This window comes from Monocercomonoides exilis (genome assembly GCF_001643675.1).
Source record: "Monocercomonoides exilis strain PA203 chromosome Unknown scaffold53-602328, whole genome shotgun sequence".
NCBI lineage: Eukaryota > Preaxostyla > Oxymonadida > Polymastigidae > Monocercomonoides > Monocercomonoides exilis.
Window position 1 is genome coordinate 114,972 of NW_027150598.1, and position 25,479 is coordinate 140,450.

The 25,479-nt window shown below is 36.1% G+C and overlaps 11 protein-coding genes across 11 annotated transcripts; 2 read left to right on the forward strand and 9 right to left on the reverse strand.

Annotated features, from left to right (window-relative positions):
* Positions 1-208: 208 nt before the first annotated feature.
* On the forward strand, positions 209-1,108 carry MONOS_5860 (uncharacterized protein; the record flags this gene model as incomplete). Its single annotated transcript, XM_067876044.1, has 1 exon — positions 209-1,108. The coding sequence occupies one exon, from the start codon at positions 209-211 to the stop codon at positions 1,106-1,108; it is 900 nt and encodes a 299-aa protein (XP_067720456.1).
* A 3,938-nt stretch (positions 1,109-5,046) lies between these two features.
* On the reverse strand, positions 5,047-6,274 carry MONOS_5859 (uncharacterized protein; the record flags this gene model as incomplete). The annotated part of the gene is made up of 3 exons (XM_067876042.1): positions 5,047-5,487; positions 5,820-5,946; positions 6,222-6,274. The coding sequence occupies 3 exons, from the start codon at positions 6,272-6,274 to the stop codon at positions 5,047-5,049; spliced, it is 621 nt and encodes a 206-aa protein (XP_067720457.1).
* A 31-nt stretch (positions 6,275-6,305) lies between these two features.
* On the reverse strand, positions 6,306-6,783 carry MONOS_5858 (uncharacterized protein; the record flags this gene model as incomplete). Its single annotated transcript, XM_067876041.1, has 3 exons — positions 6,306-6,332; positions 6,394-6,475; positions 6,632-6,783. 3 exons carry the CDS (start codon positions 6,781-6,783, stop codon positions 6,306-6,308), a joined length of 261 nt encoding a protein of 86 aa, XP_067720458.1.
* A 1,140-nt stretch (positions 6,784-7,923) lies between these two features.
* Positions 7,924-8,439, reverse strand: MONOS_5857 (uncharacterized protein; the record flags this gene model as incomplete). The annotated part of the gene is made up of 1 exon (XM_067876040.1): positions 7,924-8,439. One exon carries the CDS (start codon positions 8,437-8,439, stop codon positions 7,924-7,926), a length of 516 nt encoding a protein of 171 aa, XP_067720459.1.
* Positions 8,440-9,483: 1,044 nt separating this feature from the next.
* Positions 9,484-9,939, reverse strand: MONOS_5856 (uncharacterized protein; the record flags this gene model as incomplete). Its single annotated transcript, XM_067876039.1, has 1 exon — positions 9,484-9,939. One exon carries the CDS (start codon positions 9,937-9,939, stop codon positions 9,484-9,486), a length of 456 nt encoding a protein of 151 aa, XP_067720460.1.
* Positions 9,940-9,996: 57 nt separating this feature from the next.
* On the reverse strand, positions 9,997-10,629 carry MONOS_5855 (uncharacterized protein; the record flags this gene model as incomplete). Its single annotated transcript, XM_067876038.1, has 1 exon — positions 9,997-10,629. The coding sequence occupies one exon, from the start codon at positions 10,627-10,629 to the stop codon at positions 9,997-9,999; it is 633 nt and encodes a 210-aa protein (XP_067720461.1).
* A 53-nt stretch (positions 10,630-10,682) lies between these two features.
* MONOS_5854 (uncharacterized protein) lies at positions 10,683-11,096 on the reverse strand (the record flags this gene model as incomplete). The annotated part of the gene is made up of 1 exon (XM_067876037.1): positions 10,683-11,096. The coding sequence occupies one exon, from the start codon at positions 11,094-11,096 to the stop codon at positions 10,683-10,685; it is 414 nt and encodes a 137-aa protein (XP_067720462.1).
* Positions 11,097-12,333: 1,237 nt separating this feature from the next.
* On the reverse strand, positions 12,334-12,549 carry MONOS_5853 (uncharacterized protein; the record flags this gene model as incomplete). The annotated part of the gene is made up of 1 exon (XM_067876036.1): positions 12,334-12,549. The coding sequence occupies one exon, from the start codon at positions 12,547-12,549 to the stop codon at positions 12,334-12,336; it is 216 nt and encodes a 71-aa protein (XP_067720463.1).
* A 2,483-nt stretch (positions 12,550-15,032) lies between these two features.
* Positions 15,033-16,769, reverse strand: MONOS_5852 (uncharacterized protein; the record flags this gene model as incomplete). Its single annotated transcript, XM_067876035.1, has 2 exons — positions 15,033-16,619; positions 16,749-16,769. 2 exons carry the CDS (start codon positions 16,767-16,769, stop codon positions 15,660-15,662), a joined length of 981 nt encoding a protein of 326 aa, XP_067720464.1. The 3' UTR covers positions 15,033-15,659.
* A 55-nt stretch (positions 16,770-16,824) lies between these two features.
* Positions 16,825-17,649, forward strand: MONOS_5851 (uncharacterized protein; the record flags this gene model as incomplete). Its single annotated transcript, XM_067876034.1, has 2 exons — positions 16,825-16,852; positions 16,919-17,649. The coding sequence occupies 2 exons, from the start codon at positions 16,825-16,827 to the stop codon at positions 17,476-17,478; spliced, it is 588 nt and encodes a 195-aa protein (XP_067720465.1). The 3' UTR covers positions 17,479-17,649.
* A 4,426-nt stretch (positions 17,650-22,075) lies between these two features.
* MONOS_5850 (uncharacterized protein) lies at positions 22,076-23,873 on the reverse strand. The gene is made up of 4 exons (XM_067876033.1): positions 23,757-23,873; positions 23,580-23,673; positions 22,986-23,488; positions 22,076-22,933 (listed from the first exon to the last, which is right to left on the reverse strand). Exons 2-4 carry the CDS (start codon positions 23,647-23,649, stop codon positions 22,178-22,180), a joined length of 1,329 nt encoding a protein of 442 aa, XP_067720466.1. The 5' UTR covers positions 23,650-23,673; positions 23,757-23,873; the 3' UTR covers positions 22,076-22,177.
* Between the last annotated feature and the right edge of the window lie 1,606 nt (positions 23,874-25,479).

Consider the following 25,479-nt stretch of genomic DNA (forward strand, 5'->3'; position numbering starts at 1 on the left):
CATAGATAGTGGAATAACAATTGAAGGAGTGAATGATAATGGAGTAAGAAAAACAGAAATTTCTATTGATTGTGATGTTTCTGTTTCATCAATTCTCTTTTCTTGCCAGAGAATTGTGGAATTCAAGTGTTTGGCATTCCAATTCTCTTCAACAGAAAAGAATTGGGACTCATTAATCAGCGCTGGAAATGATTCAATATCATTGAAAATGTCGACATGTCGATTTGTCAGAATTGGATCACAATCACAAGAAGGAATGAATTCAAATGCTGATGGAAGCAGTCCCTTGGCAAGCAGTCTTGTGAGTGTGACATCTGGAACAGTGGAAATGGACACAGTAAAATGCACAGATGAGACCTCATTTGTGACATTCTCTTCATCACCATTTTCTTTTTCTGGAGCCAGCGAGGTGTCATTGAGTGGAATGGACATCAGCAAAGTGAATGTGGAAAGTGGAGCAGCAATCAGCATCAGAGATAAGAGCGATTCATCTTCGAAGGTGTCAATCGAAGGATTGAATGTTCAAGATGTGAAATCGGAGAAAGGAGCAGCAGCAGGGTCGGATATCATTCTCAGCTCAAAAGAATCAAGAGTGGCCATTGGAAGGTCAAGCAAATGTTCATTCAAGTCATGTTCAGCACAAGAAGGGAAATCAGGAACAATATTCATTGACATTCCCAAGGCAACATCGAATCTGCAACTCCCTTCAAAACACAATCTGGAGATCGACAGCTCAAACACAGCTGGCTCAAAAACAACTTCTCTGTTCATCATAGCCCCAGACTTCGAAGAGTTCTGCAAACAAGAAGATGCGTTTGAGTTTGTGAATGATTATGATAATTCCACAGCTGGTTGGATAGAGGGAGCAAAAGATGCGGAAACAGAGCCTGAGGATATGCTTGAGAAGAATGTGAAAGTGAGACAAGAGAAACTGAAAAATCAAAATAAAAAGAAGAAGGCTGGAAACGTTGTATCCATTATTGTGCCGATTGTCGTTGTGGCAGTTGTGGTGGCAGTTGTGGTTATTGTAATTATCATTGTGACTATGAAGAAAAGAAGATCAAGAAAAGAAGATAACGCTAAAAATGAGCATGAAATGAAGGATTAATAGTGCAAGTTCATTCTTTTTTTTATTATGTTTCTTCTTTATCTTCCGTGTGAATTCATCTATTTTTTATTTTATTATTGTTATCGTATTTAAAATTTTTCATTCGGCTTTTCTTTTCCTTTCTTTTCTTTTTTCTTTTTCTTTTCTATTTTTTTTTAACATAAACAAGTTCAAAAACAAGCATATCACTTTTCAAACTTTTTCAAAACAATTTTCAATTTTGTTAGAAGACAACTCAGAAATCAGTTTTTAACCCTCTTAATGATACAAAATTATTTAGCCTTTGATTTTAATTCTTTCGTTATCTTGGTGTTCCTAGTGTGTTTCAAAATAAAAATGAAATAAAAATGAAGATATTGGAAAGTATGTTTATATTTCGTTCCAAATTTATTCTTTTTTCATTAAATCCACAAAGTGCACCAAAAATTTTCGGAAAAATGATGTTTCAGTGACAAAAGAATTGAGTTCAAAAAGAGTAAATGGGGGAAAATACGGACTTTCAAGCTTTTTATGCATAAAGCATGAAAAAATAGTTTCGCTTCTGACTTTGTTTCGCTTTCTCAGATTTCAAAATAAATTTGATTTTCATATCCGTAAACAGGCATCGCTGAAATAATAATATTAAGTGTTGTGACATTTCACTAATGTCAATAAATGTTCCCATTTTTATTGTGTTTTTTGATATAAAAAAGTTAATGAAAAGTGCATAATTTTTCAATGAAAATGCTTGAAGTGATAAAATTTTCCCCATATCTGCTAATGCTGATATTCTTTTTATTTGTATTTATTTAGAGATTTTGAAAAAAATAACCAAAGCAGAAAAATGTTCACTTTTTTGTTTGCTCATTTGTTGAAGGAGGGAGCAAGAATGTGGAAAGGAAGGGACAAGGCATGATAAAGGGAAGAAAAAGAAAAAGAAATAAGAGTGAAGGAAATGAACAGGCGAAAAGAGAAAGAAAGATTGTGTTTGAAAGTGCGGCCGATGTGTGAATACAATGCAACAGGGCGAAAATGTGATGCTTATTTGATGATTTGTAATTTTTAATTAGAGTTAATAAACTTTATTTGATATTGTCTTCAATCACTTTGATTTTTGTTATTTTGTCTTGTTATTTTTTATTGATTTGTTTAATTGTTTATTAGAATTATTAGGAAAGCAGCAGAAATTTGGAGAGGTTCTGGAGGGTGGAGATAATTGAGCGCTGAATGAATCTGGGAAAGAAGAGGATTTGTGGAGTAGAAGCAAAGAAAATAGGAAGACTGCAGGAAAAGAAGGTGAAAATTCTGGATAGAGAGAACAGAGAAATGATGTGAAAACCCTGATGAACTGATTGTCCAATGGATTGTTTTCAATAATGGAGAAGAATTTTGTGAAGAAGAAATTTGTTTGAGCTGAACATTCTTATCCTCAGGAATTGCAGTCAAAAGCCGCAACAGACAGATAAGACTCAGAAAAGAAAGCTTTTGCCAACTGTTTAATATTTATCAAAAGTGAAAAAGCTATGAGGATGCGAGGTGTCGGATGCAATTCTTGTTTGGAATGTGGAGAAATAAGAAGAGGAAAAAGAATTCTGAAATATTAAAGATGAGAAATATTTTTGTTTCAATGCAGAATATTTGGAAGCAAATTTCTTTTTCATATATAATCTTGCTTTGTCACTAAATGAAGTGACTTTCCCTGCAATGCATGCAAAAGGAATTGTTTGTCTTCATTCATTGTTAATATTTTTGAATTTTATATTTTTAAAGTATTCATTGAGATTATCACATGATCCTTTGCGACTTGTGACATTTTTTGAAACAAATTGCGAAAATGACTGACTTAATGAAACTCTTTTGTCACTCAAATTTCATCCAATGAACAAGCTAAAAAATTTTTTTTAAAAAAAATTTAAAATTATGCAAAATGTTTGTTATGATGTGATTGGATCTCCATTTTTGGCATAGGTCTGAATCGTACCATTTTGTTGAAGGCATTTAAAAATGAAAAATTCACAAATTATTAATTGTTATAATTATTTGAAACTCAAATCTATCGGAAATAAGCAAATAAACAATGTTGAAAAACTCAATAATAATTTAATGATCACTGTCCCATAACATTTTCTTTTGAAAAGCAAGATATTTATTATTCAATTTTCAGACTTTGTGGAGTTTCAAACGATTTTTCAATGCTATATTTGAAGAAAAGGTTTAATTTTTATTGTTGTAGTTAGAAAGTTTAATCATATATATTCTTTTATCTATCATTATTCTTTCCAAATAAGAAAATACTCGATATATCCGCTTTTACGTAAAAATGTATTTGTAAAACAGTGGAAATGCAAAACACAAGTTGATGAATGCATGTCTAATGGTATGTTTATTAATGTTTATTGATATTAAAGATTATTAAAAAATCAATTAATTTTTTTGTTGTTTCAACATAGAAACATTTATTTTGCATTTGGCTCCTGAAAAAAGTTTCGATTATAAATGAAACCTGCAATTCTTTGTTTATGAATGCAATGGAAATGTTGGAAAATGCGAATCGCTGTTTCGGAAAGGAGGAAATGAAAGAAGGATTAGAATGTGTGTTGAAAAGATAGTATTTTCGATAAGGATTTGAAAAACATGAATGAGAGGAATGCATAGGAGGAAAATATCGAAATTTTGATGAATCAAATAAAACAGTGGAAACAACGGAGAAGAAGAAGAAATGCGTAGTTGGAAGACTTTTTTCAGAGGTATTTAGGTTAGATGAATAGAATAAAAGCAAATGGACTGAGATTTGAATGTGCAGCGAAGCTGAGACTGAAGGAAGGAATGGAAAGGTGCGGAGTGTTAGAAAAAGTTGGTCAAGAATTCTTGAGCTTGGTTATTGAGCTTGGTATAAATGGAAAGTAGTGCGAAGAGGATGACGAAGAAGAATTGCGGATTGCAGATGTTGCGATGGGAAAATGAAATGGGGTGAGGAATGTTTGTAGGTGTGATGATTCCACACTGGCAAGGTTGTTGGCAATGTTGAAGGAGGTGACAGATACTATGTGTTTTGGAGTAGAAAGGATGAGAAAAGCAGACAGAAGAAATGAGAGAGGATGATGAGTGGCAGATTGTTGGGGGGCGAGGATGAAGCGGAGAAAATGATGCTGGATGGGCACATGGCTGATGGAGCAGATGTGTCTGTTGAGTGAGGTTGAGGGGCAGTTGGCATTTTGAAAGGAGAGGAAAGAAGAGGGAGATGGAGAACACATGGAGTGTGTGGAGCTTGTTGAAACAAGAGAAGGAAGATGAAGGAAAGGGGAGAAGTTAAATGATGCAATGTATGGAAGAATGAGGTTATCTCCGAAAATTCACAAAAGATTACCTTGTGGTTTTACAGAGAGATTTAAACTTTGCATTCTTTGTTATTTTTTCTCGCATTGTTGATTCTTTTTTCATTTCATCCTTTTTTTCGTTCATTGCTGTTTATGGTTAATTGTTGTTCGTGCAAAATTTTTTTTCCTGTTTTTGACAAAGGATTCAAAACAAGCTCGATTATAACTATGTATAAATGTTTTATTTTGGCTTTGCAAAGCTGCTGACGTTTGCTAACGCATTAATAAAAGAAATGAGTGTGAATTGGCAAAAACTTGCACAAATAAAAAACAATATGTTCAATTATTCATCATTTCAAAAGTAGTTAAAAATAAAAGACAAAATTACAGCAATGAATAAACAGCGCATTCAAATAATTTGTGAAAAATAACAAAGCTGGTTCAAATTGTTGCTTCTGACTGGATCAGGAATAATATTCCACTCTATCCACAGTGTGTGATTCGGTATTTGTGGTGCAGCACTCGAATCTATTTTTTTTTTACTCAACAGCTATTATTAGTAACTGTGGTGAAGTGTGTGCAAATAACAATTCCAAGATAGGATTCTCCTTCAGACCTGGGATTATCTCTTATTTTAGCAAGCTAAAATATTTCTATATCAGCAGGCATCACAAACACACTCTGCAATGGGCTTCTTGCCGCGTTGTGGTCGATCCCCACATGCCCCACCTCCAGTTGACCAGAAGATACGCAAAACAGAGTAGTTGCAGGCGAAGAAAGCGCACTCGTCCCAATCACACTCACTGTCTTCCCTTTCCCAACAACTGAAATCATCTTTTCCTCAACATTGATCGTCTCCCCTTCGCTCACATGCCTCCCACCCAGCACTGTGATTGTCGAGCTCAGCTGCGCCATGCTCGACCCCACAGCATGCCCCACTGTCTTGCACGGTGCTGCCTCACTCATCCCACACAGATTGCTCGCATCATCCCCACCCACACCAACATACCGATTCTTCATCCCTTCCTTCAACCACTCCTTCTTTTCTGTATGCTGATAACCATTATAATAATAGCACACTCTCTTATCATTTGTATTTGATGTGTACGATTCATGAAAAGGGTTATTCGATGAGAAGAGATTGCTTCCATCTGAAAAATACACATCATGACCATATGGAGGAGAAGTTGTTGTGCATCTGCAATCATGGAAGAAGAAGAAATAGCAATAAATATTGTTGCTTGGGGATGTTGATTGACTTGGAACAAAATACAATCCTCTGCCACATGATACAGCTGAGCACGAAATGAACAGGATGCCACACATTTTGAATGCAGCCGGAACATTGAAACAAAACATCCCCCCTTCGCTGGTGCTCGAAAGTGTACATGAAGTGAATGAGCACTCAAACACACAAGCACTCTCTCTTCTTTCCCACTTTCCGTTCCAACGCATCCAGATCCAGAAACATTAAAATTATCGAGATAAAGCCCTCCTCCTATTCTATCCGCATTGCATTTCTGAAATTCGCAACCGCTGATCCTGACACACGAAGTGATATAATAAGCATACATCCCTCCTCCAGCACTATTTTTTGCTTTACATGCATTGAACGAGTTGTTCTCTATTTTGATAGAATTGATAGAAGCACACAAAATTCCACCACCACAACAATATGCAGTGCAGTCTTTGAACGAACAAAATTTCACTGAAAGCGTTCCAGATCCCAGATTATTCATGTTAATCGCCCCTCCATTTGAAGCTCCTCTGAATAAGAAGTTCCTGACCCAGTAGTTTTTGAGCCATTCCGCTCACACCAGGTGAACGAATTCGTCCAGTGAACGAAATGATCTTCCTTCCTCACATGCATTTATATGTTTTATTGAAATCTTTGATCAACTTCAAAAGATGTGTTCATTTGCAAAGACCTTAAAATTTAAAATCCAAAATTCATATAATTACAAAAATAAATAGCAATTATTTACAAACATGAATACTTGAAACATGCAATGAAGCAAAAGAATCCCATATGAAATATGAAAAGTATTTAATAGCGGGATAGATCATGAAACTTTTTGATTATGGGACGTTGATCATTTTTTTGATGTTTTTCATCATTGTTCATTTGCTTATTTCCGATCGATTTGAGTTTCAATTAATTAAAACAATTAATAATTTGTGAATTTAGGATATTTTAATGCCCTCAACAAAATTGTGCAATTCAGACCTATGCCTAATTTGGACTGCAAGTTGCGAATTATCAAAGGAAGTGTAGCATGCTTTAACAAATTTATAAAACATTGGCTTTGCACCTGGATTCAACGGAACCACAGTTACCGCAGTGTTCTTTTTGCTAGCAATCACTCCACCGTCAATCATTATACCGACTGAAGAATTGAAAATTGCAGCATCCCTTTCTTTAATTGCACCATCCACTTCCTCATGAATTATTGAAGATAGTTTTCTATAATTCAATGTGGGAAATATGGTTTCGGGAGAAAATGATGGATTTTGTTGAGAAATCTGTATAAGAGAAGAAATGAAACTATTAAACTCAGATGAATAAGCGGACAAAAATGCAATGTTACAATGTCCAATTAACCTCAAAAATTGTTTTTTCAATAAATCGTTTTGAAAATGAAATGGAACTTTTTTTTCATTTGAGTAATAAGTTGCTTGATTGAGATTTTTATTCTGCTTGATAAATTTAACAATTGATGAATTTGTCAAAAGGGGACATTGATGATTAATTATTCCATCACATCCTTTTCTTCCGGAAACTCCACAATTAACTCCTTCTTTGCTGTTTGGACACAAATAATAAATATGTCCATCTTTTTTCAATGTACCATCATTTTTCACAGGCGTATAAGCTATCCAAGCTGAATATTTTTGAATTTCAAAGAGAACTTTTACTATGTGGGTAATTCTTTTTGAAAAGTCGCTATGGATCAAAAATTAATCCCATGAAAGTTAATAAAAAAACACTCCGTTACCATAATACAAATGAAAATATAAAACTCACACAGTGATGTTAGTAGGCTCATAACAAACTTCTTTATGAGAAGATATATATTTTTCAAAAAATTATGTATCAACTTTTTTGATCAAAATCAAAAATTGAGAATTAATGATAAATATGTGATTGCGTTTTTCAGTTTATTTTGTAATTGCTGATTCATGAAATTTTCATAGTGTGCATCGATTCTTTTTTGTGAATTAGAAAGAATTCTGATAATTGCAGATGTTTGAATTCATTCGGATTTTCTTTAAACTCAGAATGAATATCTTATTTTGTGGAATCAAATATGACTTTTATTGGCAAAAATAAACATAATAATTATTGTAACCGATGGTTTGAAACTTTTTTTCTTTTATATTTAATTTTATATAAGATTTTTCATATTCACATTTTTGGCACTCTTTCCCTAACACAAAAGTCTGCACATTGATAAACGGGCAACACTGAAGCGCACACACATCTGCTTTCGTCACAGTCATCTTCACACGCAGGAAACATCACGCAATCACACTCTCAAACATACTCTTCTCCTCCCTCCGGAGCATTATCATTGAAAATTCTTCATCCGCTTTGAGGAGATTCTCCTTCTCCTGAAACTCCAGCAACACTATTATCTCTGTCTCCTGCGACACATACGCCCAATCTCTTCGCTCTGGCCGTGCAGTAGCGCGCTCTGCCACAAGTATCTTTGTCCTTCTCGGCTGCAGTACATCAAATGCCCTCGCATTGCCATTTGCGCCGGATAGTGCACAAACTCCCCACCCTCCGGGAAATAGAACGCATACGACACCGTCTGCGTCCCATACGCCCCCAGAACAACGCTCTGTGTCCTCGTCGCACTGCCCCTTTGCAGCACAATCGACACTCCTGGCACTTGCATCAACACCTCCACAGACCTCTGCACCTCCTTCGTGTTCGTCAGAACCGCATCGCACACACACACACCCTGCTCGCATCTTCTCCCATCCAACATACTTCCTCGCCTTCCACCCTTCCTCTTTCACTTCCCACATTTAGCCCACATCATATACAAACTTTTGCACAACTACCGATTTCATGTGCATGCATTTGCTTGGCCCGTTCAACACCGATCTGTGTTTTATCGTTTGCCTTTATCCTTTTCTTTCTCTTTCATTTTCTTTCACTTCTTTTTTTCATCAAACCACTCCACCTCCTTCACAAACAGCACAGCTGCTGTTTTCATTTTTCAAATAGAAGAACTTCCACTTCATCTCATCGTCTTTAATACCTTTTCTACACAAACCGGCCGCACACAAATATCTGTCAGTGCGGCTACAAACGCTGCTGACGTAAACGTATCAGTGCCTTCAATCACATTCACTGACACAAAAGGAAGAACCTTCATGCACGTTCAAACATCGCATTCTTTCCCTTCTACAGCTCCCCAAAGCAGATATCGCTCATTATCCAGATAGAAATGGCTCCACTCAATTGGAGCAGTCAGAATAGTCTTCGCGCGATAATATTATTTCTCCATCTCTTCCTTTGAATGTTCCACCTGCAGGAACTTCACAATTGGCTATCTCTACTTCTTCCTCAACACCACCTCCACCACCATCTGCAAAAGAGCCACAAGAAGAAGAAGCAAAGTCATAACGCTCATTCTCTGCTTCCATATTCTACAACTTCTTAGTACTTAACTGTACATCCGCTGAAAATGAGTGGACAATCTGAAATGCTTTTAGAGGCATCGCTACTGCTTGCTCATTCTCTGTATTGCATTCGATTGCATCACCGTTATCAGCATCAGCACTGCCAATGCACCTGCTCCTGCCGTCTCAACCATCAACATTGCCATTCTACCACTCAACCTCACCTCTCTTTCAATCTGCTTCGTCTGCCTCATCTGCTATTTCGCTTCAGTTGCACCTCCAAGCAGACACAGCATCAGCTTCAGCTCGTCATTGTTCCGAATGTTTCACCCACCCATTGCGCGCATGTCACTCAGCTGCACATCGTTGAAAATAATCTTCTGCATGTCAGGCAGAATCCCTTCTTTATTCTGCACAAGCTCCATTAGCTTTATCGTTGCCGTCTCATTCGAAACGCAAACTCAAATCACCTTCACTTCCATCGTTCTGATATGTACTTTCATCTTGTGACAAAACCCCTCTTTCGTTGAATGCTCGCGCCGATGCTCCTTTCACACTGCTCTTTCTTCTTTCTTCTTCTTCTTCTGCCTCAATCAACCCCTCAACATCCAATCCCGATCGAAGCACTGTCTCAAACATCTTCTCCTCTTCTTTCTTATATCTCGCTTGCTTCTTCATCTTCACTTTCACATTCTCCACAAGCGCCACACATTTCCTCACACTCCTCTTTAGTAATTCTTCTCCTCTTCCTTCTCCTCTTCCTTCTCCTCTTCCTTCTCCTCTTCCTTCTCCTCTTTTCTTCGCCTTCTGCCCCAACTCCACCAGTCTTGCTAGCACAGGCACTTGCTTAACTGAATTCGGCCCAGCACACAAAGCTGTCTCTGCGTATTCCTCAAACATCCCCACGTCGCACAAGCCCTGAAAATAGTGGTTAATTATCTTCTTATTTATGCTTGCTCAACTAGGCCGAATCGCTTTCGCAAAGTATTTCGATGTTCTTTTGAATATCAGACCATGAAACTGTTCATATGTAAATTCGCTGTCTTGATCGCAAAACTCTTGGAATTTCTTCTTCTCTTCTCCTTCTTCTTTCTCTTCTTCTTTCTCTTCATCTTCATCTTCATCTTCATCTTCATCTTCATCTTCATCTTCATCTTCATCTTCATCCTCATCAACCAACTTGTACAGCTCCTCAAATGCGTTACACCACACATCAAATGCCCTCACTTTTGCCTCGTCTCCCTCATTCTTCTTCGTCTTCGCCTTCATCACGCACTTCAGCAGATGAAGAATTCCTCCAAAGCAACTGTAGCATTCATATGAAGATGTCGACAGATCTTTTTTCTTCCGCGTCGCAACACATTTCGAAAGATTTGCTTTCTTCAATGACACTCCTCCTGTCTTCTTCCCATTTGAACTGGAACATTCACTTTCACATCTTGATGATGTTGATAAAGATGATTTTATTTTCTCCTTCTCCTTCTCCTTCTGTTCCTTCTTTTCTTCCTTCTTTTCTTCATCCTTCTCATCTTCTGCTTCCCAACATCTGCTTCTCAGCACTTTTTCTGGCAGAATCAGCGCCGAGTGCATCTTCTGCAAAACATGCTTCTTCGGGTCAAACACATTCATCAGCCGCATTTCACTCAATCGTCCTTCTCCTCCTCCTTCTTCTTTTCCCTCAATTTTCCTTCTTCCGTGACACAAACTTGATCCGCATCCATCACCTTCGCTTCCTCGCTCTCATCGGCTGTTGTCACTACGGTAATGCTCTGCCCCTTCCCTGCAATCACTTCCGTCGAAATAACCACACGCCTCCTCTTCCCCTCCATTGTCTCTTCATTCAACTCAACAGTCGTCGTCTCCCACAAAAAGAAGATGATCTTCCGGTTCTGCGCTCCTTCCATTCCCTCTCCCATCACTATGTTCTTCATGTTCTTCATCTTTATCGTCTTCGAGACCACAATTTTCTCTTCGCTTGCTGCTTCTTTACAGATCGTATCCCATGCATCTGAACTTGCCTCAATCCTCCAAGTCTTCTTTGTCACAACCTGATGCATCAGTACAGACTTTTAATCCATTGTATTCCTTAGCCACGCTGCTGACTTCAACCACAAATGGAAGTTATCTTTTTCTGTGTCCAGCCTCTTTTCCAACTTGAAGAACGACCACTCCACCTTTGCTGTCTGCATCTCTGCCTGCCTCCCCTCATGCAACCGTGTTATCTGCGTCTACGCATCAGACGGGTCATCAAACACACTTACAAAAGCATGAGCTCACATTGTCAACTTGCAATTGCTCGGCATCTCCTTTTCATAACCTGCTTCTGCTCCTTCTCTGGTATCCATGTCATTTCAACACACTCCGCCGTTTTTGACATAGCATTTTCCCAATCATCCATGTATCATTCCAACCTGCGCTACCACGTCATTGCATCACATATGCATATGCTGCAAGAAGCATGCAAAGCATTTGAATCAACTCCTTCCAGACGATGCAGATACGACAAGCAAACTCGCGCTCCTCTGCTTTGTACCTGAAACGTTCTCAAAAGAGCACAAAACTTGTTTACCAAGTCTTCTTCAATAGTCTGCTTCATCCATACCACCCCCCTGTTGAATATTGAACCAAAATCTCGCACGGCTCCAGTAACAACTGCTTCTTCGGTGTTGTGCTTCTGCTGTATCTACGTTCGTTGATTCACGAAGCTGTACGACTTCTTGGTAGCAGCATGTTCAGTTCGTCCAGCACAGTCACAAACCGCTTGTCTGCAAATCACACACATCATTCGTTGACTGCCTTGTTAAACCAGAACACTTCTCTTCAGCTCACCACCAGATTCAACAACAATGAGCACTCCGCTATTCTGCCTTCGCTCAACCTCTCCTCCCCATTCCTCTTCTTCTTCCTCTTCTTATTCTTCTTATCACCCAGCACAAAGAAAGCAAGTTTCTTCCTCAACTTTTTCATCGAATTTGTCTTTTTCCTCGATTATTGTCAAACGATCAACTGATGTTTACAACTGCTCCACATCTCCAGTTATTTCAATTCGACTTTTCATTGAAGAAATACTCAAACACTCATATTCTTTTCCTGCTGTAACATTCTTATTTCTCGCGAATTCCGATGTTACATAGCAGGCACGCAAAGTGAGTGCATTGTTCAGCATTTGTTGCAGGCGAATCTCTGAAAAAATCGCTATCCATGTCTCCGCCTTCACAAACCTCAGCCGACTCAGCCCAAGCGCCTCCACAATCAGCAGCGCAATTGCTTCTTCCAGCTTCATCTGGTTTTGTTTTATTCTTTCCACAAACTCTCTGTATGTCGTTGGATACACGCCTTTGGCCTCATTCCCATCACATTCCTCTCTATCAACTCGCACTTTGGTACTGCCAACGCAATCACTGCTGGAGACAGAACCACATCCTCTATCCTCAGCCCTGCCTCCGACTGCCCCTTCTCTGCAATCTCCACCGCTTCGCGCATTATCACCTCATCTTTCAGCTTCACCATCACATGCCTCGCTGATGTTAACGCTTCTCCAGCCGCTCAATACAGACGACATCAGCGATGGTTCAAATAGATCGTTGATTGACAAGAATGCTATTCACATCTGCAGCTGCAAAGATCTTCTTGTTCCCCGACTTCGTGCCTACTGAAACTGCAAGTGACGGAAGCGGCACCACCAGCGGAACCGAAAGCATTGTCTAAAGCTCCACATCGTGTGCGCACATAACACATTTCCATGCAGCACAACACACCGTGCCACAACATATTCCTGTTGTGCCTGCTGCTCCCGCGGTGATAGCAGCAGCTGCAGCGACAGCGGAATGTGCTGCCCATACACTCCAGCCGCCTCTCGATGTCGTCCAACACCACTTCCGACGTGTTTGAAGCTGATGACGCAGAAGCATCCGAAGGATCAATTGCAGGTGCTGATGATGAAAGAAAATTGTTTGATACAAACTGTTTGAATATTTATATTTGAAGAGATTACATTTTTGAGTTTGTAATAAATGGAGATTTTTTTGAAAATTAAAATATCTAACTTCAATTTTAAAAAATAATATAAATAATTGCTCAATGTTTACAACTCTTCGAATATCTTTCGATTGTTATAAGCGTTGTTTTAATAAAATTTTCCTGTTTGATAATTCTTAATTAAAATATTCTTTTATTCAAGCGAACAAAATTTTATTTATCTTTCAACAAAAATAACATTAAAAACAAAGTAATTATCCATGAATTCATAATGAATATTCGAACAGATGAAATGAAAATGAAGAAATAAAAACATTTAATTCATTTTATTCAAATAGCTGGTATGCATATGTTGACATAAGTGTATCACAAAATAAAGTTAAAAATCTATATAATTTCAACATATTTCTATCCTGTTTTTCTTTTAAAAGCGAAATAAATTACAAAATATAACATTTTCAAAACAATAACGGGAACGGAATGATCAACATTTTTTGATCTTTTTTGATCTAATTTTCAGATCAGTTAAACGTTTGCGACTTTTCAAAAAGAATAACCCATGTCTTCTCTAGTGTTATTCGGATGCCTGTGAACTTGATAATAATCAAAACAAATGAAATGATATAATTTTTGATCAAAACTTGAAAAATCAACCATTTTCCAAAAATTATAAATTTTGAACATTCCAACTCAACAAATGACCAATCATTTTTTTCAGCTCTTCTATTTTTTTGCTTTATGCAGCACTCTTTTGAAAAAAAAGAAATAATAAAGTTTCCGTCAATATTTGAATAATGTCAAATTAAAACGATTTCTTTTGATTTTGCACTGTTTTGAAATTCCACAGGCAAGCTTGTTAAAAAATCCTCATAAGTTGTCAATTGATTCATGATATCTGTCAAATAATCAATTTTTCTGGACGAACAACTGATCTGCTCGACTGACTGATCTTTATTGAAAAAATGAATTTTTGAAACAAATGAAAAATAGAAAATCTTTTGATAAAAAAGGATACTAAGTTATTTTTCATGGACTAATGATAATTTTTTAATTTCGAAACCATGAAAAATCAAATTCATATTAGCAAAATGTTAAAAATAAGTCATTTCCATCAAAAAAAAAAAAGAGAATCTTAGATTTGTTTGTTTTTCTATTTATTAATCGAAAAATTGAGATACCATGATTAGAAAAAACGAATAAGAAAAAATAAAAATTCAATTAATTTTTACAGAAATATTTTTGCATTGTCAGTCGACTTGTCGAACATTTTGGAAAATGTCGGTCTGTCGCAAAGGCTTTTATTGTGTAATGATAGAAGAAGCATCATTTAATTCTTAAACATTCTCCTGAATTTCAACGAAATAATTATTCTTTGAACATACTTAAGTGATAGGCAGAAAGAATGTCGTGTAACACTTTCACCTCTGACCCTTTTTTTACCCCCACCTTTTTTTTTGTGGAGCTGGCCACGGCTTAATACAAGCTCATAGCCAACAAAAAATAACTAGAAATGTTTATTTTAATAGATTTGACTTATACCGAAAAAATTTATTAACGAAAATTTTTTAACTTTGAGATCTCGGTATTTTTCAATTTTATTTTTTGATCATTAAATTGATGGTCTTTCCATGGATATAACATTCTGGAAGTTTTAAGCTACACCATCATTACACATCTTATCCTTTTTATTATTTTTATAACTTTTCACATTTCACTTGTTTCTTTATCACGTGTTTTCTCATTTCATCGACTTTTCGAAAAAATGGAATTATTAATAGAATGATGAATTTTTGTTAAAATTTTAAGATAATCCTTATTATATATTAGAATGTTAATTATGTTGATATACAATATAGTTTTTCAAATTTGATTTAATATAGAAAAATGAAAAACATCAATTTCGGTAGTTTTGATTTTTCCAACCAGAAACAATTTTTTCAGCAAAAAATTATGTGAGTGTTCAACAATATATTGAGTCAAAAATAAGAGACAGCTTATAAAATAAAAAAATTGTCTTTTATACAATCAAAAATTTTCATTTTTTCGAAAAGTGGATGAAATGAGAAAACAAGTGAAAAAGAAACGTGTGAAATGTGAAAAGTTTTAAAAATAATAAAAAGGATAAGATGTGTAATGATGGTGTAGCTTAAAACTTCCAGAATGTTATATCCATGGAAAGACCATCAATTTAATGATCAAAAAATAAAATTGAAAAATACCGAGATCTCAAAGTTAAAAAATTTTCGTTAATAAATTTTTTCGGTATAAGTCAAATCTATTAAAATAAACATTTCTAGTTATTTTTTGTTGGCTATGAGCTTGTATTAAGCCGTGGCCAGCTCCACAAAAAAAAAGGTGGGGGTAAAAAAAGGGTCAGAGGTGAAAGTGCCACCCTTATTATCCAATGACACATCACATAAAATGTGATCGAAGGCTGAATGAAACATACAAAGTCAAAGAAATAGAAGAGGATCTGTACAAAAACATTGAAGGAATATTGACTTTATTTTCAAATTATCACCAATCAACAAATACCCTTCCATTTCATGTTGTAAAACCAAAATCACTCATATTTTCCTTTCACCTAATACATAAAATTTCATAAAAATTAGAATGCATGACTCAATTGTGCATCAATCATATTAACGAGAAATGACTTTAATGCGGATTGGAGAAGACGGAGCTGGCTTGTTCTTGGAGGAAGAGAAAAGAGAAGGAGAATAGGAGTTTGAAGCAGCCTTTGCCTTTGCCTTTGCCTTTGCAGCTGGATGTGACACTTCATACGAAGATGTTGACGTGATGGAATACGAAGAACTGGCAATCCCCGGCTCAACAGGCGTAAGCATCTCCAAGCACTTCTGAATCATCGTGATTGCCTTCTGCTCCATCTCTTTTTCTTTCGCTCTTCCTTTCTCCCGCTTCGCGCGCTTTTCTCCCTCACCGCCTGCCTCCCCTGCCCCACTTCCACTTCCACTTCCACTTCTTTCTCTCAGCTTCTCTCTTCTCTTGTATTGCTTCATGGCATCTTTAAGCGCTCCAATCCCGTCTGACTGGATGACCCACAGCCGATATTTCTTCAGGTCTTGCATGATGATGCACAGCACTGTGGCACTTCGAAGAACAACTTCCGCAGACGAAGTGGGCGAAGGCGGAATGAGCGCCTGCGAGTGAGTAGAATCAGCAGCTGGTCCTGCTGAAGAAGAAGAAGAAGTTGAAGAAGATGAAAACGGAGGAGGAGAAGGAGTCTGAGAGAACTGAGTCAAAAGAGAAAGCAACGTCAGAAGTCCATTGCAAATTGCAATGTCGTTTTCGTTGTTGCGCAATTTGACAAGAAGACACAAAGTATCCAAGCACCGAAGAATAAGAAAATCATAGTATCCAACACTCAGTCCAGGGAATACTGATGATGCAACATCTTCTTCTTCCTCATCCTCATCATCATCTTCTTCATCTTCTTCATCTTCTTCATCTTCTTCATCTTCTTCATCTTCTTCTTCGCCTTCCCCTTCCTCTCTTCCCTCCTTTTCTTTCTCCTTCCCTTTTTCTTTCTCCTCCTCCTCCTCCTCCTCCTCCTCCTCCTCCTTCTTCTTCTTCTTCTTTGGCTAAATTACATAGTTTCAAAAGTTAGTTTCCTCAAAATTCTTCCTCAACCACATAGCATCCATCATCCTTTATTCAAATGCCTCTTGTTTTTGTGCTTAAGCAGCCTTTCTGTTTTTTCCTCTTCAGACTGTCTGAAGCACAAAAAGCATCTTCTTATCTTTTCTCGCTTTCTTTGCCTGTGTTTATTCTTCCTCAATTGTTCTAATGGTACATTCTGCTTATCGCTGGCAAAGTTTGTGATTTCTGTTTCAAGTTTTAGACTGATAGTTTGCTTTATGATGTTAATGAATCATTCTAGAAATAACAGCGCTTCTCAAAAATCCAAAAATACGTTGTACAGCTCAGCAGTCATTTCTTCAATCAGCTCCTTTGTCTTCTTCGTCTGTTTCTTCGCTATTTGCGCAACGCAAAAGAGAAGAGAAGAATGCAGCAGGAGACAAGCGGTCATTCCCATCATCCACCGCTCCTTCGATTGAACCTTCAGATTCCTTGATGGAAAAGGTGTTATGCACGTCTACAGCAGCGATGGACTTCATCAATAGACGGATGCGGATTGTTGTGCCAGAAGAAACTGGGGCACATGCAAATCACATGAAGTTGTTACCAAGTGCGCTACAGACACTGCTGGGATATACTGTGTCACAGTGGGCGGTGCTGTGTGGGGGGTGTTGTATGTGCATACGATGTGGCGCTTTCAGCGATGCTTTCGGTTCCGCTGGTGTGTCCGCTTCCTTTCTTGCAGCGTCGGTGGGAACAAAGGCTGGGGGCAAGCGGATCTTTGAAGCAGTGGATGTGAATGCGTTCCCGTCGACCTACGATCAGTTTGACTCGTCGCTGTTGCTGTTGCTATTGCGATAATTGCAGTCGAGGCGTGTGGTGGTAAAGCTTGACGAGGAAGCGATGGGGCGAGGGGTTGCAGTGCGTGAAGTGGGGGAGATTGCAGAGAAGGAATTGGAGAAGGGACTGGATGAGGTCCTGCCGCCTTTAGCAATTTTGTTGGGGGTGCTGGAAAAACAAAAAAAGGAAAAAAGAAAGAGGAAAAAGAATAAGAGGAAGAGGAAGAAGAAGAATTAACACCCTAGACTACAATATAGAGTTGATAAGGAAGATAATAATTTTCAAACTTCTGTGCTTGAATGATATGACTCTTCGACCTGTGTGATAAAAAGGTATCATATGTCAATGAGATTGTGTATGACGAAGATAATCCCTGATGAAAATCAATTGAATGGGTTGGTTGTGTTTCAACATCGAGGAGGAAGATGGATGGAAAGGTTGGCATTCGCTTATCAATGCTCTTGATGCAGATAACGATGCTTCTGAAATGCATTCTCTGATGCTCGAGGCACAAAATTCAAAGAACCGTGCACAAACATAGAAGATGAGTGAAACAACAGCTTTGTTGAAAAACAAACGATGAAAGCAAAAGCCATCGAATTCTCTTTCATCGGCTGTGGTATCGAAGAAAGCAAACTTCGAATGATAATCACATTGCTCACTCAAAATGGCTGTCCCTTCGAAGAATGAAATCTAAAAGCAGCTGTACCTAATGCTGTTTGATTCCCAAAAAGCATTCGACAATTGCTATCTCGTTAATGGTGTTTCTCATTTGTTTTGAAGCAAAAAGGAATCAAAAATAACTTTTTCTTACTTTCCGTATCTGCATGGCACAGTCAGAGAAACAGGAAAGCCTAATAAATAAAACTGATATTTCTAAGCTCTCCTTTTTTCCGTTGAATTCTTGACTTCTTTAGTGATTAATATCCTTCCCTTGATATTGCCAGTTGCTTTCCTTGCCAAAAAATACCCCAAACTGCTCTCCCTGCCTAATATTCCAAAATGCTATATAATTTTGTGCAGATTTTGGCCTTCACAGAATTCCATCCATAAATCTTCATTCAACAAAAATATCAGCTGAATTTGTTTTCACCTCTTGTTCCAAACAAAAATCATGTATCTTCCGTAACTTCATTTATTTCCCAATGTCTATATAATAATCAGCTCCATTCTCGTAGTATTGCTCGACAAAGCGGAGATTGGCCATTTCAATAATAATTCGGATTCCTGCACTTTGGAAAGGATACGAATGGAAATATCTTCACAACATAAAGAACAATATGAAATGCATGCATGCAGTTATTTTCATTTAAAAATAAAATTGTTGTATTTCGTCGGACATCCAATTTCAAAAATCATCTTAATGAATATCAACATAAATGCATCTCATCATTTCTTTTTGCCTACAAATGAAAAATTATTTCTAATTCTATAGATTATGTTTACTCACGGAATTCTAATCCTGCACAAGAATATTCAATTTCAAAGAAAACAATTCGATCAATGAATCCATTACAAATAAAGAAAAAACATTTGGTTTTCTTCAAAATCTTTTACCAGAATGTTAGCAAAAGAAAGAATGGTATAAACACATATTTTTATGGATGTTTTGAATTTTTATTTTTCATCTATTTCTTCTGTCCAATGATATTCGAATTCAATATGAATGATAAAAATGCTGTTGTTTTCTGGTACAGTATTTCTTTAAAACACAGACGGAATACAACACAAAAAAATTCACCGGTTTGCAGATATTGTTACGTTTGAATTCTTGGCTTTCACATTTCTTCGTTTTTAAGAATTGTTATCTGAGCTTGAGCATTGCGATGAAGAAGATCAAAGACAGATAATCCTTGAAATGAATGAAATGATTAATGGAATGAATAAAGAAGAATTGGAACCTGTTTTTTCAGAAGAAACGTTTAATGAAATGAACAAAATGATTGAAAAAAAGAAAATTTCAATGGAAAATGCCATTTTGTTATTGAAGCATGTTGGATATTGCGAAGTTCTTTTGTTCTTGTGGAGTAATAACTTTAATAATTCTTTGCTGCACAGAAAATTTGAAAAGATGATTATTGAAGAAGAAAAGAAAAAAGATGAAAAGAATGAAAAGCTTCTGACTGATCTTTGCGAGTGCTTTGTTTTGCTCAAGTGTGGGATTTCATCGGATTTGTTATCAATTTGTGTGCCTTATCTCCTGAAAATTGCCTTGAAGAAAAAAGAAAGCGAAGAAACTCAAATGGAAGTGGAAATGGAATTGCTGGCTTTAAGCAATATTGAGTATAATGTGGTTTGATTATTTTTGTGTTTTATTATTATTATTATTATTATTATTAGAAAATAGATAAAGAATTGTACTTGAATGAGATCAAAGAAATCATCAAATATCATAAGGAGCATCATAATCTGACACGAATCGCATATCAATCGGCTTGGATGTTTTTGATAGACAGATTTGTCGCAGACAAAAGTTTGGAAGAAATCGTTGTGAATGAGCTTCATTTTGGAAGAGAAGCAGCAAAAGAACTGGAAGAGCTGATGAAATGTGTGGATTGGAAGAAAAATGAAAAAAAGGGAGAGAGAAAAGAAGAGGAAGATATGATAACAATATTGAGATGGTGCAAACTACTGCAGAAGTTGTTTTCTGGTGTTAAGGAAGGCTTAGGCGAATGCTCTGATCTTCTTGGCTGTCTTGTCAGTCTGTTCAGAGCAGCAAGGAACAATCAGAATGAATTGCACAGAGAATTGTGTTATGATTGTATTTATTGCGTAAAGAAAATGTATACAAGAAACTTCATATCGGAAACCGATTTGCTGGAAGAAGGAGCAGCTAACTTGTTTGTGGAAGAAATTTCCCAATCAACATTGAACAGATCTCTAACGGAGGAAATTCTAAGTTTACTTGGATTTGTTTCGAAAAGACTGAAAGGAAAAACAAGCAAAGAAAGTGAAGAAAAACCTTCGAAGATGGAAAGGAAGATGATAAAAAGAAAGATATTTGAAAGGTTTGAGGAAGAAGGATATGAAGATGAAATCACCAAGCATTATGAAACTATTTTTTGGAGGTATTTTTTGCTTGGTGTATCAAAAGATGTGAATGATTATAATGTTTATTGCTGACCGCATTTCTTGCATGTTTCGACGGGAAAATGTTTGATATTTTTTCTCAGAATTTTAATTCATAAGCTTCTTCATGTTCTTCATCTTCATCTTCATTTCCTTCATTTCCTTCATTTCCTTCATTTCCTTCATTTCCTTCATTTCCTTCATCACCTTCTTCAATATTGTCGCATCATCACATTGTTTCATTTCATTGTTTCTTCATCGCTTCAAATGCAGTTCAAAGCATCATAGCTATCATTTTTCTTCTTCTTTTTTCTCTTCAGTCCGAATATCTCGTGCTTTTTCAACTTTTCTTTGAGAGTTGAAGCAAAGACGATGAATGCACTTCTGTTGCGGTTCAATGTACTTTGCAGAATGAACTGTTTTTCGACAATCTTTGTCTCGTAACTACTTGTGCATGACAACATTTCATTTCTCAACCGTGGCAGCTTACAGAAGAAGAAGCTGAAGTCGAAGAAGAAGAAGAAGAAGAAGAAGGATAAGTTGAAGACAAAGCTGAAGCAAGAGCAAACAGATTGTTCAGAAATAAGTTGTTCAGGTTCGCCATGTGTCAGTTTCCACTTTCCCGTTTTATCATCTGCTTTCTCAGAGGATTTATCTGTTTCAACTTCTGATTGAGACTTTGACTTCTGCCTTTCGGTTCGATGACTTCTTTCCACTGGAATTAAACGAGTTATCTGACGAGTTGAAGGTTCTTCGTTTGCATTTCTCAACGAACTTTTTGTATTATTTATTTGGACCATCAATTCTTCTCACGCTGCTATCTCTTTTTGCTCGAATTATTCGAAAGAAAAGGAATAGCTTTTGAAGAATGCACAAGAAAGAGATGCTTCTTTGAGATGTTTTCACAGCCAAAGTTGTTGACAGCAAATCAGTCAAGTGGAAAAGAGAGAAGCAGATACACTTTCAGCAAAAGAGAGCAAAACAAACAAATGTATTGCTTATATCATTCCGGCATTTGCTATCAAAAGCCTGCATTGATATTTTTTTTTGTAGGAAATACTTATTGTCTTGCATTTCTGTTTTCATCTCCAACTTCTTTGCCTTTCCCTTCACTTTCTCACCTGAGAAGAATAACACACATCATCATTTCATAGCCTTATTTCATCTCAGCAGCATCTTCGGCTTATGGATCTAATTTTAGCAATTCTCTCTTCTTGTTGGTAGATGCTTCATACAATACCTGAAAAAGACAGAAAAGTGAAAAATCGAAGAATCAAAAGACAAACAGAAACAAAGTGTGAAGCTGCTGTATGAAAGAAAATGCACCAACGCATTAGAAAGAACAACGAAATATTAAGTCGCCTTCAATTATCTTCATCTTTTCCTTCAAGTGATTATTCGGCTGAATCCTCTTCTTCTCCATTTCAAGACGCTTTGAGTGTTCAGACTCTTTGTTCAATTCACATTAATCATTATATATTTTTTGTTCTATTTGCAGAAACGATCGAAATTCGAACCTTAAATTGCTTTTTGAATGAAAAAAGCCGAAGAAAAAAAGAAAAAGAATTTTTATAGAATTTTGAAATGAAAAAAATAAAATTAAATAAGAAATATAAATAAAACGCTTCTTTTTTCAATATATTTCATTAATTTACTTATTCACAAGATAGTCCGTCAAATCCAAAGACATTTCAGCGTAATATTCTCCGTTAAAAATAAAAAATATACCAAAAATGTTTGTCACTTCATCTTCAAATCCTTCTTCTTCTATCTTTTCAAATATCTCCATTTTTATATCCTTTCTTTTGTCTTCATAAATTTCAATGTCATCATTCCCATCTAATTTTTTGGAAACTTCAAAGAAGAATCTCAAGCAGCCACTTGCGACATCAACATCCAACGTCGACTGCTGCATTTCCTCCAACATCACGTCAATTGCTCTTCCTTTAATCAAAACTTCAACACTCACCTTTTTCACTTCTGCAACTATTTGAAAAATATTGGCGCAATTTCGATATATTTTGCGTCCATTCCCTCTTGATGCCCTGCACAGCTGAACAAGGCAATGAAGAAGCTCGACATTGTCCTCTTTTTGCGATATCAAAAGTGGAAACTGGCTTGTGACAAGAGAGATCCATTTCTTTATTAAAAATGCTTCTTTCTTCCTTTTCGTTTCTTCTTCATTTTCCCAATCGACACACTTTGCTAGCTCTTCCAATTCTCTTGCTGTTTCTCTTGCAATATGTAATTCATTCGCAATCACTTCTTCCAGCCCTCTTTCTCCAAATGATCTGTCCATCAAAAACACCCATGCTGACAGATACGCAATATGCGTCAGATTGTGATGCTCCTGATGATGTTTGATTATCTCTATCATCTCGTTCATATAAAGCTCTTTTTCAATTCTCTGCTCAAAAAACGCAAGTCAATAAACATCTTGAATTAAAAGAAGTTCATACCACCCATTGTCCAATGTTGCTCAATGCAGCAAATACTATTTCAACGTCACTTTGAGTTTCCTTTCTTTTTTCTTTCTTCAAAGCAGCTTTCAGAAGGGATGACAGACAAATAGATAGCAATTTTTGTGGCAACTTCTCTGAGTCATTGTGCAGAAGAAGATAGCATTCACAAAGATAAAGCAGTAGATTTTCATTCTTTTCTTCTTTTTTCCTATTTTCATCAACAATCATCTTCATTAACCTTTTGCATAACGAAGAACAATTGAAGCTAACACTCCATAACTTTTTAATAACTTTGTTACATCCCATTTCCTTCAACAGCAAAATGGCATCTTCCAATAGCAGTTCCTTTTCTTCTATCATTTTATCCATTTTATTGAAAAGTTCAATCGTGAAAACTGAATCAAATTCTTCTTCATCCATCTCACCAATCAGTTCATTCATTTCTTTGATTTTCTGTTTCTGCTCATTTTCAGCGCATTTTCCGGGTTCAGTGTATAATTCTTCAAAACAAATTAGTAAATAAGTCAAAAAGTGAATAAATAAATAAAAGTTAAACGATTTGCATTTTAAAAAACAATAAAACTATCAAACTTGAAAGCAATTCCAAAAATGAAATCTCTCGGAATTCGCTGAGATGCTTCTTGTCAGAAGATTCCTTCATTCTATTATAACATGATATGTTAAGCTTATGTGGTAAAGTTCATAATTCGAATAAATCGATAAATGCGAATTACTTTATTCATCTTGTAAAATGGAAAAGGATCATACAATATCAATTATTTGTTGTACAAAAAGTGGATCAGTAAAAAAGAGGAAATGACTTAAAAATAGAAGTCAGTATTTCCAAGAAATTCAATCTTTCTTTTCTTTCCTGATCGGACCAATAACCATTATAAATTTCGTGGAATACGTTTATTTAATTTATTTACAATATATATTCAAAACACATTATATCAAATTAATAACAAGATTTGAATGATGCAAAGAAAAAAGTTCGTCACAATTAAAAAAGTTTTCCAAATTAAAAAAATGAAAAAAATAAATACAAAAAATGAGATGAAAATTTATGAGACAGATGTGAATAAGAAGGAAAAGATGGTTTCGAATAATAATTCTGTTGAATGTTGCCTGAATGTGTTTAAAAAATTTACATTTGATGAAGAGGAGACGAAAAAAATTGACAACGAAATGCGATTGTTTGAGTGAATTTTGGTGTGTGAGCTATCTTTTTGTGGAGATGATATAAATAGAGAAGGAGCAGAAGAAATAGAAAGAGAAAGAAAAGGACAAAAATAAGGAAAATAAGAAGGAGGAGAAGGAAGAGTAAAATAAGAAAAAGAAGAAGAAAAAGAAGAAGAAAAAGAAGAAGAAGAAGGGGAAGAAGAAGGGGAAGAAGAAGAAAAAGAAGAAGAAAAAGAAGACGACGACGAAAAAGAAGATGACGATGAAGAATCAGAAGATTATGAAAGCAATGAAGGCGAAGCAATTGAGAATTGTGAAACGAATGCAATCCTTTTTTAAAGATGTTGAAAATAACTTGAGGAATATCGATTGATAAAAATAAATCATTCGCTGAGTTGATTTCAGGTGAAATAGACAATCTTTATCACAAAATATGTGAAAGGCAGAGAGATGCAAACAGATGAAGATGGAAGTCCACAAATCGTTAACTGTCTTTGTGTGGTTGAACTGCTTTGTCCCTCAGAAAAAGGATAATTGTGTTTGTCAAATGATGTCAACAATTCAAATGAACTTCATGTATGATGAGGATACTGGAAGAGAAGAAGACGTTGATGATTGAAGAACTTGACTTCAATGGCAATAATTTCAAATTCAAAAAGAAGAAAATGACGAATTTTATGTTGATATGATTGACGTGTCGATTCTGGCAATGAACATATTTTGTTGAGTGAGACTGTTGGGAAAGATAAGAAAGGTGAAGAAGAAGGTGAAGAAGAAGAGAAGATATCAGCTTTTTCAAGTCATAATCATCGATAGAAAAAGACGAATTTGTTGTGAATTTGAATGCCAGCCAGCTCATCAGCTCCAACAAACAAGTCGCTTCTGCCAAGCACTCTCAATAAATATCCCAAACAAACTGCTTTTTCTCCCTTTCAAGCTCATGTCAAGCATTGTCATGATATGCATCGTTCAAAATAGATGGTTGAAGTCACGAATGTCACGTTCAATGTAATTCAAACATGAATAATCTCAAAACGTCTGGCTCTTTTGAAAAATGATAAAAAGACTTCATTCAATGACATTCCTGTTCATAGTCATTCTGTATTCATTCAAAGAACACCATTAAAGAAACATGAATGACATAAAAAAAGTCAAACCATTTTTTTGATTTTGAAATATTTTCCCATCTCCAATGGATCGGTAATTATCAGCCCAGCTGGTTTTCTTGTTCTCCAAAATTGCCTCTTGCCACATAAAAAAACAGATAACTGGATAACAAATGGATGGCAAAGAACGTCATCGAACACAG

Bases quoted from the DNA above. Each gene is read 5' to 3' on its own strand.
- MONOS_5850 (XM_067876033.1), bottom strand. From the start codon at position 23,649: ATGAAGGAATCTTCTGACAAGAAGCATCTCAGCGAATTCCGAGAGATT. The intron at 23,489-23,579 runs GTTTGATAGTTT...TTTGTTTTGAAG, and splicing joins ATTTTTGGAATTGCTTTCAA to AATTATACACTGAACCCGGA. The intron at 22,934-22,985 runs GTATGAACTTCT...TTTTTTGAGCAG, and splicing joins GCAACATTGGACAATGGGTG to AGAATTGAAAAAGAGCTTTA.